Source organism: Trichoplusia ni, chromosome 20, assembly GCF_003590095.1.
Source record: "Trichoplusia ni isolate ovarian cell line Hi5 chromosome 20, tn1, whole genome shotgun sequence".
Taxonomy (NCBI): domain Eukaryota; kingdom Metazoa; phylum Arthropoda; class Insecta; order Lepidoptera; family Noctuidae; genus Trichoplusia; species Trichoplusia ni.
In genome coordinates, this window is record NC_039497.1 from 5,882,358 (window position 1) to 5,895,756 (window position 13,399).

General features: G+C 33.5%; 2 protein-coding genes across 2 annotated transcripts in view; both read left to right on the forward strand.

Annotated features, from left to right (window-relative positions):
• Positions 1-507: 507 nt before the first annotated feature.
• Positions 508-1,482, forward strand: LOC113503991. Its single transcript, XM_026886146.1, has 2 exons — positions 508-929; positions 1,125-1,482. Exons 1-2 carry the CDS (start codon positions 645-647, stop codon positions 1,404-1,406), a joined length of 567 nt encoding a protein of 188 aa, XP_026741947.1. The 5' UTR covers positions 508-644; the 3' UTR covers positions 1,407-1,482.
• Positions 1,483-2,022: 540 nt separating this feature from the next.
• Positions 2,023-13,399, forward strand: part of LOC113503990 (S-adenosylmethionine decarboxylase proenzyme) — a 33,762-nt gene continuing 22,385 nt past the window's right edge. The window contains exons 1-2 of the mRNA XM_026886145.1: positions 2,023-2,393; positions 3,302-3,388. Of these exons, the coding sequence (XP_026741946.1) occupies positions 2,272-2,393; positions 3,302-3,388 (209 nt within the window). The 5' untranslated portion in view covers positions 2,023-2,271. The remainder of the gene's footprint in view (positions 2,394-3,301; positions 3,389-13,399) is intronic.

The following is a 13,399-nucleotide window of genomic DNA, read 5'->3' on the forward strand; positions in this document are numbered from 1 at the left end:
GGACAGGTACTGAACGTGTGATCATATTTCGTTTTAAAATGAAATTTTCGCTCTTGAAATAATACTTGTTTGGTATGTCGATTTTTGTGGAGTTCTATGAAGGAATTACAAATCTTAGATAAAGAATCACACATGTAATTCTAAATCTATGTTACAAATACATTTCCATATTTTGTACACGCTCTGGTACATGCACAGGCTCTGATAATGTTAATGCTTAAAGTTTTTATCGAACAAAAATTATATTGATCCTGGAAGTACTATAAATGAGTAGAGTTTAATTCTTATCTAAAAAATAATCAAATAATTCATAAAAATAATTAACATAAACATAAATTTAATTAAACTTTATACTGAAATGAGTCCTGTTCTGGAAAATTAAACTACTGCTGATCCATATAAAAATAAATTTATTTAGATATTTATTCAAAACTGCCTTGTAAACGTCGAAGACCATTGGAAACAAAGACATTATATACTCTATAATATAGGATTTTTACCAAACATATTTACTTTTTTTCAAATTGATTGCTGGTAGCCCTGACAGAAATTGTCAATTCAACTGTCACGAACGTCGAGTGTTGTTTTGAATTTTCCAGTAAACAAAAAGTAGTTATTGGCAAATTGTGAATATTATTAGAACTATGAACAAGACTGCTCCAGATCCGAAAGTTAAGAAAACACTTCTGCGAAATTATGAACTTAAAGTGAGGCCATCGATCCGGAAGCCGTTAGTTGTTCATGATACCGCTAGTTCTTCAAATTTAACTTCACAGACACGGTCTTCACAGAAAGAGAACGAATTATGTCAGCCTACTTTATGTTCAAGTGGAGCTATAGCTAATTACTTATCTGATGCAAAGAAACAGGCTGCTCCGCCAGTTTCTTCTGAAGATTTGAATGTTGACAAAGGGCACCTATGTGCCAAAGTAAGTTCTTAGCACTGCTGTCGGTTAAAGAATTTGTACTACTTTAAAAAATGTTGTAATTACTTTTTTCTTGCTTAGATTCTTGGTCTATGTTATCAAATATCTGTATCTGGTAACAACAGTACAAATTATGTATCACAATTCTGCATGCAATATTAATGTGTAAACCAATTAAAATAAATTTATTCTTTACAGATGACGAAAAAACTAAACTTCCATTTCAATGATAGAATATACAGGAATCTGATAGAGTTGAATGCAAGCGCAGAGAATTCTAAAAGTAGGAAAGACAGGAGAACATCCAGTATTACTTCTCAAAAAAGAGATCTGGAACCAAATATTGAAGACTTCTATGAAGATGAAGTAGAAATAGACTCCCCACCAACAATACCTGTGCTCAAACCCAAGTTCAAACCAATTAAAAAAGTAGAAGACAACCGCCTACACAAACTAGTTTCAGCCTTTGAGGATTTATGACAAACATTTACTTTTTATTATAATTTGTTATGTAATTTATTGTGTTAATTTTGTATTATTAATATATTTTAGAATTTTCTACCACCTTCTGTGTTTTATTTTCACAAATAATTATCACTGTTACAGAAATATCTGAACTTTGGTGATAATGATAAGATGACAAAAAACGTTTTAGATTTATGATCTATGACCTTTAAATGTTGCCAATGTTTCCTTACTCCTCCCACATGAAGAGGATTTTGTGAACTCCTAAGAAAGGAAAAATATACACCATAATCCATGAGTGAATTTTAAATAGGAATTAATGTAGCCACTGTGTGTTCATAGTTCTTTAGTCATTCACTAAAGAAAAGGACATGAATTCGACTGTGGCTTCTGGACATTTCTCCTACAAAAAAGAAAATGCGTTTGAGGACACTAGTGTGCTTTGCTAGAATTAAAAAAAAAAATACAGAGGAAAAGCCCAATATTGATTACAAAAACGATTCAAACAGTATCAAAGAGTTGTTCGCACAAAAGGTTATTTCCTCACATTTAATGAGCAAAGAGTGCGGATTGTTATTATTTATTTAACACATTGGCAATACAAAGTTGCGATAAAATATAAAGACATTCTGGCCTGGCAGTCGCTTTATTCTTGATCCGTGCTTCCGAACGCAAACGCGCGCCGGCTCGCTCGCTCTGCAAGAAAGAGATGTTGATATATCCATCTCTTCTTTCTCCCGCATTTTGCCAATAATTTTATTTCATTCAGTCAGTCAACTTCCGACGTCTGAACATCGCGGTTGTGCGCCAAGTTCTCAGTGGAAATAATCCCAATTTAAATACTTTGATTCTTTAAAACTACAAATAACAAGAAATAGCCATGGCTGAAACTGAAATAATATCTAATAGTGGAAATAATGAGCAGTTTTTCGAGGGTGTCGAAAAGCTCATAGAAATTTGGTTTACACCGGCAAAAAATGCGGATTTGAGAAAAATCACTCGGTGAGTAATATTATGTCTCTTCTTCATCTTCTACCTGTACTGTACTGGCTAATTATTACGTAATTAGTAGCTTTGTGTTTAGGTTACCGGCAAAATCCTGTTTTCATAACCTTAATATAAATACACTAGAAAATAAAAACTTTTATTGGGTATTTTTCTGTTAAGAAATTTTCGTATTTTAGCTATTTATTGTTATGTTTATAAATTTATTTGTTGATAACATGTAACTTAGAATCGTTGTAAATTTTAAATAGTTATTTTGGAAAGTTCTGGAATCAGCTGTTTCGCTTTTATAGACTGCAATTGGGTGATAGCAGGGTCGTCCTGTGCCGTGGTTGGCCAGTGGGCCCTCTCCTCATGTCAGGACGGCCCCATGATGGGCGCGCGAAATTCAAAAATCATTCTAAAATAATGCAACTAAATTATACAACGTTACAAATATCCAAGGTTTAAAAAAAGTATTGAATAATAGAGAATATTTTACTTTATAAGTTATTCAATTAAGTTGAAAGAATTATGAAATACTCTTGCATTTGTTACTAAGCAAGAGTTCTAACTGCCTAATTAACTTTCCAATAAGATACTAATAATACACCTGCTAATAAAGCATAACAAATACCAAATTTTTCTGATGCTCTCATAAAAATATTAATTAAAAAGAGACTGATTAAATGTAAAATGAGGCATCAACAAAATTATGGTGACAATAATATACAAGATTGTATAATTATAAATTCAATTTACTATTTTGTATACCCAACTAAAAACTTTAAAATTGATTTAATCTTCACTTTGAATACTAATTATAATTAATATCAGCTCTGTATGAACCACAACTTAGCAAAGTATTCTTCCTTTGCCTACCAGTTATAATTAAAAAAATAATGTTAGTTTTTTTTTCTTTGCAGTCAACAATGGGACAATGTTCTTAAGATAGTCCGTTGCGAGATCATCTCATTCACCCAGAGCGAGCAAGTCGACGCTTACGTACTCAGGTAAGAATAGTTTATAATCAATAATAATTATAAAAATATACACAAACATTGAGAACCTCTTCCAATTTGAAACATCTTCCAACCTGTAAAAAGTCTTATGAGTTCGGACGAGAAAATGTTTACAATTTTAACAAGACAATCAAATGATCTTGTAACTTTTTTAAAAATAATCAAATTAATAATAAAAAAAAAACCATTAACTTATTTACATCATTATTTTTATTAAATGTAACAGATTGAATCAGAAAAAAAAATTACAATAACATGGCAACAGATAATTATTTTGAAAACATGAAAGCAGTTTCATTTAAGGAACTTGTTCATTTGTTAGCATAGTAACCGATACTGTAGTGTACATATGTAATGCAATGTACATTCAGTTTTATGTCACAACTAAATACTAAAAGTTCAAATTTTTTCAATGATGTTGTAAATTGTTCAATTTTTTTTGCATTCTTATTTTTGTAGAGTTATTTTATTATCTCTAAAATACTTGCAATAAATCAAATAACTGTATAGACACATTAGACACTGGTCTGAAAATAGAGGATAATAATATGAAGATATTGAATTTAATTGAAAAAATAAATAGTGAAATCCAAAGTCAATAAGTAGGGTAATGAACTGTATATCTATATGGTACTAAACATCAGTTAAACAAAAACACAATGAAACGATAGACCAGTGTTTGTCTATTCTCTGTCAACCCCTCTCCATTCAAATAATCGTAATGATATTTACCACGAACACAACTCGTGATTCAAAACAAAAGAGTTAACGCGAAGCCTCGTTTAGACGATGCAAGAATTATGATACCAGTTGCAATACACTGCTGAGTCGTATAGCTCTAGTGTCACAAGTTGTATATCACAGTCGGCAAGGTATAGCTACTCGCTCGATATTACTCGCCTCGTCTAAATGAGCCTTTAAGAATGACGAGATTTGTCACATACTCGCCTGGTCACTGTCACGGCTGCTATCGTAATCGATCACATTACATAATAATTATCGTTACGTACACAACCAGTTAAACAAGATAGCTTGTTGTTATTAGCATCGTAAATTTTCTCTCTAATAACTTAATAATGTGTATTTAAGTATCAATTTTGCTCTGCCAATTAGTCATTATATAGACTTGACTTAAATATGGTATTTGACTAAATCTGATCATTAAAAGTAAGGAATATTAAAAGCACTTAAGTTTGGTACTGAGCTCTAAAATATCACTTGCTAGTAAAAAGTGTGCTGGAAAGTGACGTCACACGAAATTTGTTGTTTTTGTTTACTAGATAAAAAACAAAATACATATCCAATATTTTTTTTGCTAATCTTTCTGATAGACTGAACGTATTTATTAAGTCAGAGTACAGAGAGAATGCTTTTCACACACAATACATTCTCGTCTACGAGACAAAAACGACCTACAGACGTAGTTTAAAAATTCATGGCCTGAGTCCTAAAATATCCTTGCTGACATCCTTACAGCAAATAGACGTAAAGACTCCTTTTTAGTTTCTCCATGGTCGACCAAAAATAGCACGCCTACACTGTCAACGATACCAAGTTTTTATTATCGTAGACTGCAAAATAGTGGTCACAATGAAATAGTAAAATCAACCTTATCCTCCATCAAACAAAGGTGCTATTAGCGTTATAATGATACAATTGATGTGCACTTACCGTTTCGATCTTGACCTTGACCAAACCGGTTCATTTTGCAAGCGAAACATAGTCGTAATAAATCTAATACATTGAAGCGTGTTATACAAGATGTGTAATTAAACACGAGCAGTAATTCAATTTACATAAATTATTTTAGATAGGTTTAATGACGTTCTAATCGATTTATGATGTTGCCATAAAATAAAAACTCGATAATTAATCAATTACTTGCCTATTTATATGAGACATAAAATTCTGTCCTAATGTGTTCTTAAATGAACGTACAGACAATGTCTAGAGCAATAATTTCTTAGTAAATAATAACCTTGTTCAAAACGATCGATTCCACTCTCGATTTCGTACAACCTAGTTTCAACCTAGTGTAGTTTTTATGTCCTCCTTTGTTCGTGTTGATGTGATTCAATTAACTCTTTAAACCAAAGAGTTCTAACCTAGGCAAATAGGTCTGCAGTCTGCTAAGTCTAATGTAGATTGATTGTGTAGTAGATAACATATATTTCTTGACAGTAGAAATGAAAAGTAAAAAGTGCAGTTCATGATTTTTTGTCATGGCCCAATTCCAACCGCAAAATAACCAGCTCTCATAACGTCAAAACTTTCTTAATGTCAATATACTACATGAAACAGTATTATGTAAATTATCTAACATAGGTAGGTACTTCTATCTTAATATTTCTTTGTTGCCTCGAATGACTCAAATGATGACAGCGAATATACATGTACACGTTAATTGTCAATTACAATCTATCCAATGTACCATGTATAATAACACAAGTATACATAACTTGCGATGTTACACGTGGCTATGGGTAAAGCTACATCGATTTTCCCCATTAAAAATAAACGAACGAATCGTAAACATGAAAGTGAAGTCGTTTGTGATTGAGTTGTTTTTATGTGTTATGATGGCTCACTATTTGAATACACAAACAAATTAATTTCAGCTTATTAAGTGATCGTTAAAGCTTTTGATATTGACGAATCGAGTAATTGAGTACTCGATTCTCGATAGTTTTGACATTTGCAAGGCGATAGTTGATCGACAACAATTTTCTTGTTTTATTCAAGAAGGTTTAAATGAATACTGCAGTAACTTGTAGTAACAATGTGACCGTAGCTTGGCTATTTTTAGCACATCGTTTACGGGCACTCGTTGACTTATCGATTTTATTCGGTTTGTTGGCAAAGAAATTGCGCGAGAAAATAACCACCAGCCCCTTTAGCATAGACGACCATACTTATCTACTAACTGTCGCTTGAAAGAAGCATTTGTTTGTTTATACTTCATATACATGAAAATACGTAGAAAGGTGATCAAAATATTGCTGTTGCATTAATTCTATAGATTCTACAATCACGTAAACTCTAATCGAAACAACATTCAGTGAAAATTAGCTGGCGTGAATTATACATTATCTCAAATTAGTCACAGAAACAAATGGTTTTGTAAATTTTGACCCAATTACCGAAGTATTATGATTATTCAGGTATCAAGTGTTTTACGATATTTCATTAATAGGTTAAACACCTATTTTGCAAATTCATTGTGTAATATTTATTTGTTTTGAATATTGACTCGCTTTTGTCAAATATTTGAACAGCTTCTATAAAATTGCTGATGGATTTTCCAGAACGATGCGAAATTTATTTTTTGATCTTTTGACAAGTAAGTTTCTGCACAAATTGCAATTTCTTGTCGTGTCCTGCAATAAATTGCGAAGCATGAAAGATTTAGGATAAAAATCTTGAATTTATTCACCCCGTACTGAAAATAATGACCTTAAAAGCTAGCAAATATCACCATTGTACGCCGGGGTCTTGTACTCGTGTCCGTTGAGCGATGCACGTCCAAACTGACCTTCATAATACGTGTTTCGTTGGTGACCTTGTAGCCATTTGACGGTTACCGTCTACCGCGGCAGTCGTAGGGTTGGATAAGTGAATTTGTAATGAGACAGCTGTTGATGTAAGTTTTCGATACGCCGGCGAAGAGATCTAGTTTTTGGCGGACGGGGCTTGGTTTATTATACATACATAGTGAAAAAAAATAAGGAAAACTGGATAACCATTATTGGAGTCGGGAGTCGACTACTAGCAGAGAGCATGCCTGATGATCGATGTTCAACTCTTACCTAATTAGGAAGACGCCTTTACCAGCGATGGCACAATTCAGCTGGCAGGCTGGTATTATACAGTTTAGGCAATGATTAGGAAGAAGTGATTTGTTTTTTTTTCTGTTACATAAATATTATTTTTTGTTTAGATGACGAAACTATCGGAAAGTATCTCAAAGTTCCAATTAATTGACGTTGAACTCTCTCACGATATTATCATCGAAAGTGTGCGTAAGGTCGTCTACATGACTTTATTTAGCCACTTATCTTACTACATTTCATGTTCTGACACACATAGATTCCGGGTCCAAGACAATTCAATATTTACTCGATTTTCTTTACGGACATTTATGTATGTTCCGAAAATCGATTATACGATTGTAAAATATCGATAGTATTATGTAACTTGTTATCGCTGTAGCCATAGTGACAAAGCGGCACGTGCCTATCAATATTTAAAACTATAGTTGTACTTTTAACCCTATGCCACCCAGTGCCATGGACAACGCAGGTTATCGGGAAGCATTTTAGGGTTATCACATATCATAGTGAGTGGCAATGAGGTCTTTTGAGACCAATGAACAGTTGACGTGTTTTTTTACGATAATTAATTTTGTACAAAGAACATTGTCTCGTTATTTAATCTGATCGAAGCTTCTAGTTTGACATGTCATAAGTCAGTTGGAATTCATGCGATATCTTTGAACGTATGAATAATACAATTATTTAACGCTTGGTAACTCGGATGTTTTCGATTGCCAAAGATTATGTGCAATCGAGATATACAAATAAATCGTCACGGCTCACTATAAACGCTGGCTGTTTCTTGTGATTTTTGTTTTCTTTTAATCACATGTATTTGTATTTTTAGATGAGAGTGGCTGGAAGAATATTTGTAGGTAATATTTTGAATGGTGCGACAGTGAATTGTTTATTACTATAATTTGGTTTAAGTGTTGTTATAATACTTGCTTATGAGTGCCCCAGGCTCTTCCCATATATGAAAGGTTTGAGCAATGATCACCGCGCTAGCTAATTGCTGTTTGGCGATTACAGATTTCGGATCTACTAATTGTTAAAATATTTTTAACGTGCAGGATTCAGAATTCATTACATACATTGTTGAAAAACAAACTGATTAAAAAAACGACCTTACAACAATTTTGCAAATAAATTACAAGAGCTTTCAATTGATGCATCAATCTGCAGTCAATTTATTTCGTGCACTTATCGATTGCTATCATTGAAATCGATTGAATCGTTAACTGTCAATTTAAATGGTCTCGATTTGACGGACACTTGACACGACAAATGGTTATGTTGACGTGTGATTACTTGACACCACTTAAAGTCACAATGTATTTCTATTGGTTGTCCGGTTCTTCGGTTTTGATTACATAGTTTATTGCAGTTGATTTATAGAGAGGGTTTTATTGTTTTCTGACATTAATCATGGATTTATGTTAAGTGTACCAAGTGCGCGTGTGTAACCTAATAGACCGTGAATGTTTTTTTGTACGATAGCTGAATTTCGAGATACAGTTTTTATTACATTTTCAAAATTGTTATTTAAAACTTGCGAATTTATTCACTGCATTTCAATGATGCTTTTTGATAGCATCTTCGCGTTCACAGAATTTTAAATTTGACTGCAATCATTATAATATTCTACATTGCTTAATTCGTACATTTTCAGCTTATAGGTCTAAGTACCGATTACGTTATCTATGGTAAACTTCTCATGTTCACGCGTATATAAAATAAAAACGGACCAAAATAAAACTGTTTTCGCACAAATTCTTTTCCTTTATTATTTATTTAGTCCACCCGTGGCCATGACACTTGAAGACGCTTTGAAACGTCAACAACCAAGTTCAATAATAAAACGCGAGTCCGCGACGCTCTAAAAATGTATTCACGTCATAATTTTAAAAAGTTTAAAATACCACCATAACGAGATCAAACTAGCAAATAAAAACAAGCCGTAAACTTGAAATATCGTTTCGTTAATCCAAACACTAAATATTTAGGGGCTATACGCTTACGTTTGATACGTAGCGGTGATGCGTGTTACGTCACTTGCGTCATTTGCGTCATCTGCGTCACTTGCGTACGAGTGACGCAGTTCGGCGCTCCGCCAGACGCGAGTGAAAGCGTCCATGTTGTCTGGATTTGTTATGTTTAGGTTTCTCGGGTTATCTAATTAGATTATTTTTGACTTTTCTTTTTTTTTCGTGTAGGTTGATCTTTTTTGTTTTGACTTGTTCAAAATTTTGTAAATGAATAACAGTCAGGATTATCTTATGATGTTGAACCTCTTTTTGAGATTTGCTACAGCTCAAGACACATAACATTTTTTTAAAAGAATTAGAATTACGCGTGCTATATTGGGATGGGCTGCAGATATAATAATATATTCAACTAGCTCATGGGCCGGCTATCTTCTGCTGGGATAATTTGTGAATCTTAAATATCCAGAGAGTCATTAAAAAGCATCCAAACCGGCAGAGCCTTCTAGGAGGAGTTCAGTGACATTAAACGACAGATTTTTTTTCATTCTTCTGATAACTATGACGACCTGGTTTACCGCCTGTTTTGACTTGACGTTGATTACTAAGACACCAAGGAGTCTTTTTGTATATACTATCATACACATCAAATCATTTGAATACAAAACTCATAAACAGTTACTATTCCTGTTTGTCCATCTGTTTAGCTCTAATCACTAATTGTCTTCATATCGAATGGGTGATAATTATATCTATTGACACGGGGACATGGCCTACGTTTATGTCCTAGGTATGGTCTAGGTATATTTTCCTCTTCAATGCATTATAGGTTTTTAATCAATTGGAATAAATTTTCCTTATGTTCAGAACTGTTACAGAAACAGCATTCAACACGAATCTTATTAGTGCTCTAGACAAAATGTCCATGTTAATTGGAACGTTTCCATTAAAAATAGTTCACAAAAGCTTTTTAGCTAGTGTAACTAAAAATAACGTCAAGCTAAACCTTGCTATTGGTACCGTAAAATATAATGAATACTTACAACAAACCTTTAAAGTCACTATACCTAATCAAGACTTATAGCTCAAAATCGAAACATGTTAGTTTTCCATTATTTCACCCTTCCTAGTATTTCCCCTTCAATCTACATGCAATACATTCCAATTAGAAGCAAAATAATTACGGCTACGCCCAGGGGTGCTCTCAACCCTTTTCCCCATCTATAAGTAACCAGATTATTGTTCGTCATTACCAAGTTATTGAAACATAGTCATCAACATCATATTGTGCACGTGTTTGAATCATATTCCATTTTATCGGTTCCGTGCCATCTTTTTTATCTTTACTAATCCCTACTAATATTATAAATGCGAAAGTTACTCTGTCTGTCTGTCTGTCTGTTACGGTTTCACGTCTAAAACACTGAACTGTTTGTAATGAAATTTGGTACAGAGATAGAGTTCACCTTGAGAACGAACATAGGATAGTTTTTATCCCGGAATTTTGAAGAGTTCTCTTGGAAACGCGATATAACTGACCTCGACGCGAGCGAAGCCGCGGGCGAAAAGCTAGTTTCCTTATGTGTTTTCAAAACTGCGTATTGCTTCAGCAGATCAATGTACCACCCTCTAGGTTTCTCCTAAATTTGTTTATAAATAAATCATATTTAAAACCTATAATCGCAAATAGATACATGCAATATAAATATGCAACCAATGGTCATACAACCCAAAAAAAAAACATGTCCGACTATTCTAAAACCAGTGTCAAACCTATAGAACAAAAACAATAAAACAATTTAGATAATAGTCAAGGAGCAACGTACAATAGCTCCATACAACACTTCATAGTACACACTGGATGGTCTATACTACTATAGTAAACAATACTTTAATTGTTAATCAAGCTTAGCACGTGTACTCAGCCGTTAATTGATCGTTTAAGATGGAATAGTGAACAATACCAGTCTGCCCTTGATAGCAGGTGCTTGCTTTTCTCTAATCAATAAGTGGTGAGAAGCGGCAAAAGAAATACAATTTTTCAGTATTTCAAAACTTATGCTAACATTTTTATCCTTAGGTACTTATCAAAGCAATTAATTAGTTCGCTTTGTAAAGACGAGTGATATAGTTTTTTGTTTTACTTAATAAGTCGCTACAATAATCCCACTCAAAACATCATTTTGGGTCAAGAAACAGAACCGAATTAACAAAATAGTAAAACATTCATAACAACTCCACAGTCCACACAATTTTTAATTTACGTCCAAACAGTCAAATAATTTGTAATTATGGTCAACTCTATTGGGAATTACATGTTTTGAACAACTGTATATGATTTAATGCCTGTGTATAATCCCTAAACACCATTTAAACAAGCCATGAACCTGGCTAGAGTGAATACCACCTTAACACTTAATTAAAACGTCTATTATTCCAATTTCTATTAACAGTAGTGTAATCGTAATTTCAAACTGGAAATATCTGGTGATATTTGAACAAGTGTTAATTGTCTTTATTTATAACGACTACGTACCATGTATTTACCAGTATGAATATAAGCTGTTCCAGTATTACTGTTGTATTTCAATACTAGTTAGTGCTCTGCCTGTTATAGCATAGCCTTTTGTAGAGTTTGCATTGTCCATACACCATGATCACCAAGATCAGATCAATTAAGTGGGATGTATGAAAAATGGTGCTAAGGAGTTACTAGACTGTTAAAATATTAGTATTGATTATATATATTTTGATTATTTATATAAATTACAACACCATTCCAGATAAATAACAGAAGAAGATAGACATAACAGCAACTAATACTTATAAAAAAAAGGGACTCCCAAATTAAGGAATTTAATCCTTGTGTCGCTGGGAGTTTCACAAACGCACCCAGACTCAGAACAAGCATTCGTGGATCACACAAAGGCTTATCCTACTCAGGGATAGAACCCGCGGCACACGGTTTTGGCGTGGTGACCTCAACCACTCGGCTATGCGTGCAGTAATACTTATAGGAATTATAAGTAACATTTTATAAATATTTCCTAAATGCTCCGCCAAGACGGAACGAGAGACGGTAGTTGACGTAATTAGCCGTAATCTTGAAACTATTGGCGCGCGTTATGATCGAAGTACAAACGGTTTACTATTTAAGAGTCGTTTATTGTAATACTGAATTGTATAGGTTAGACTTGAGTCGTACTATATCCTCGTCCTGGATAACAGGTACGTAAACATATCAAGTTGTTTTAAGAATCCACAAGAGTGAAAGATACTAATTTCCACTTACATATTTAGTTTACGCTTTTGTATTCTTTTTTTCTTGGTCGGATTGAGAAGCAAATGTCGTCAAACCACGCCGAAAGGAAGACACCGGTCCCCTACGTTTACCTAACCTAACCAGAGAGTCACAGAATCGGCCACGCATATTCTAAGCAATTCTGACTTATACCAAATGCTCTTCACATAAACCAAAACAAATGGGAAAGGGGCTTATTGAAATGCTATCAATTCTTGATAAAGTATTATAACGTACAGTACATTATCATTAAAATCCAAACAAATAGCGATACATTAGCAAGAAATAATATCACGTCAGTTGAGGGGGCAATATTATTAATTGGCTTTAATTCAAAATACTGTACTATCACGAACTAAACAAGGGCCGCCCTTTTTAACTACTACAAAAAAAACATGCTTACTGTAATGGGGCAGGAAAGTCTTTATTAAATCAGTGTATGTCTTTGATGCCATTTTATCACACCTACAATAAAATGCTGCTTTTCATTTTGGGATTTTAGCTCGCGTCGTTGTATTCGTGTTTGTGGAAACGCTACGGGAAAGTAGTCTGACGTAAAATATCGGGTCACATTTATGTTTGGCGTCACATTGGCGAGTAAACAGACGCTTTTGCCCAGAAATTTACCTAATTAATGTATGATAGCGTCGTAGCCACTGTTTTTTTTTCCTGGTAAAGTTATGCCACTCTTTCCTTCTTTGACTGTCGAAATCTAAGACGTTAGTCAGATTTAAATGCTCGCTATATCTCATACAGTTGGTGATATAGTTAGTTGCGAAAATTTACAGACATTCTAAATAATGGATCGCAGCAGCTTCGCATTTGATTAAAATACATGTTCCTTTTTATAATAAAAATAGGTTGTTTTTCAAACAAAATTTCGCTTACTCTACGCTCTACTTTC

Coding starts and splice junctions, on each gene's coding strand:
- LOC113503991 (XM_026886146.1), top strand. CDS start 645: ATGAACAAGACTGCTCCAGATCCGAAAGTTAAGAAAACACTTCTGCGA. Junction 930..1,124: donor AAGGGCACCTATGTGCCAAA/GTAAGTTCTTAG, acceptor TATTCTTTACAG/ATGACGAAAAAACTAAACTT.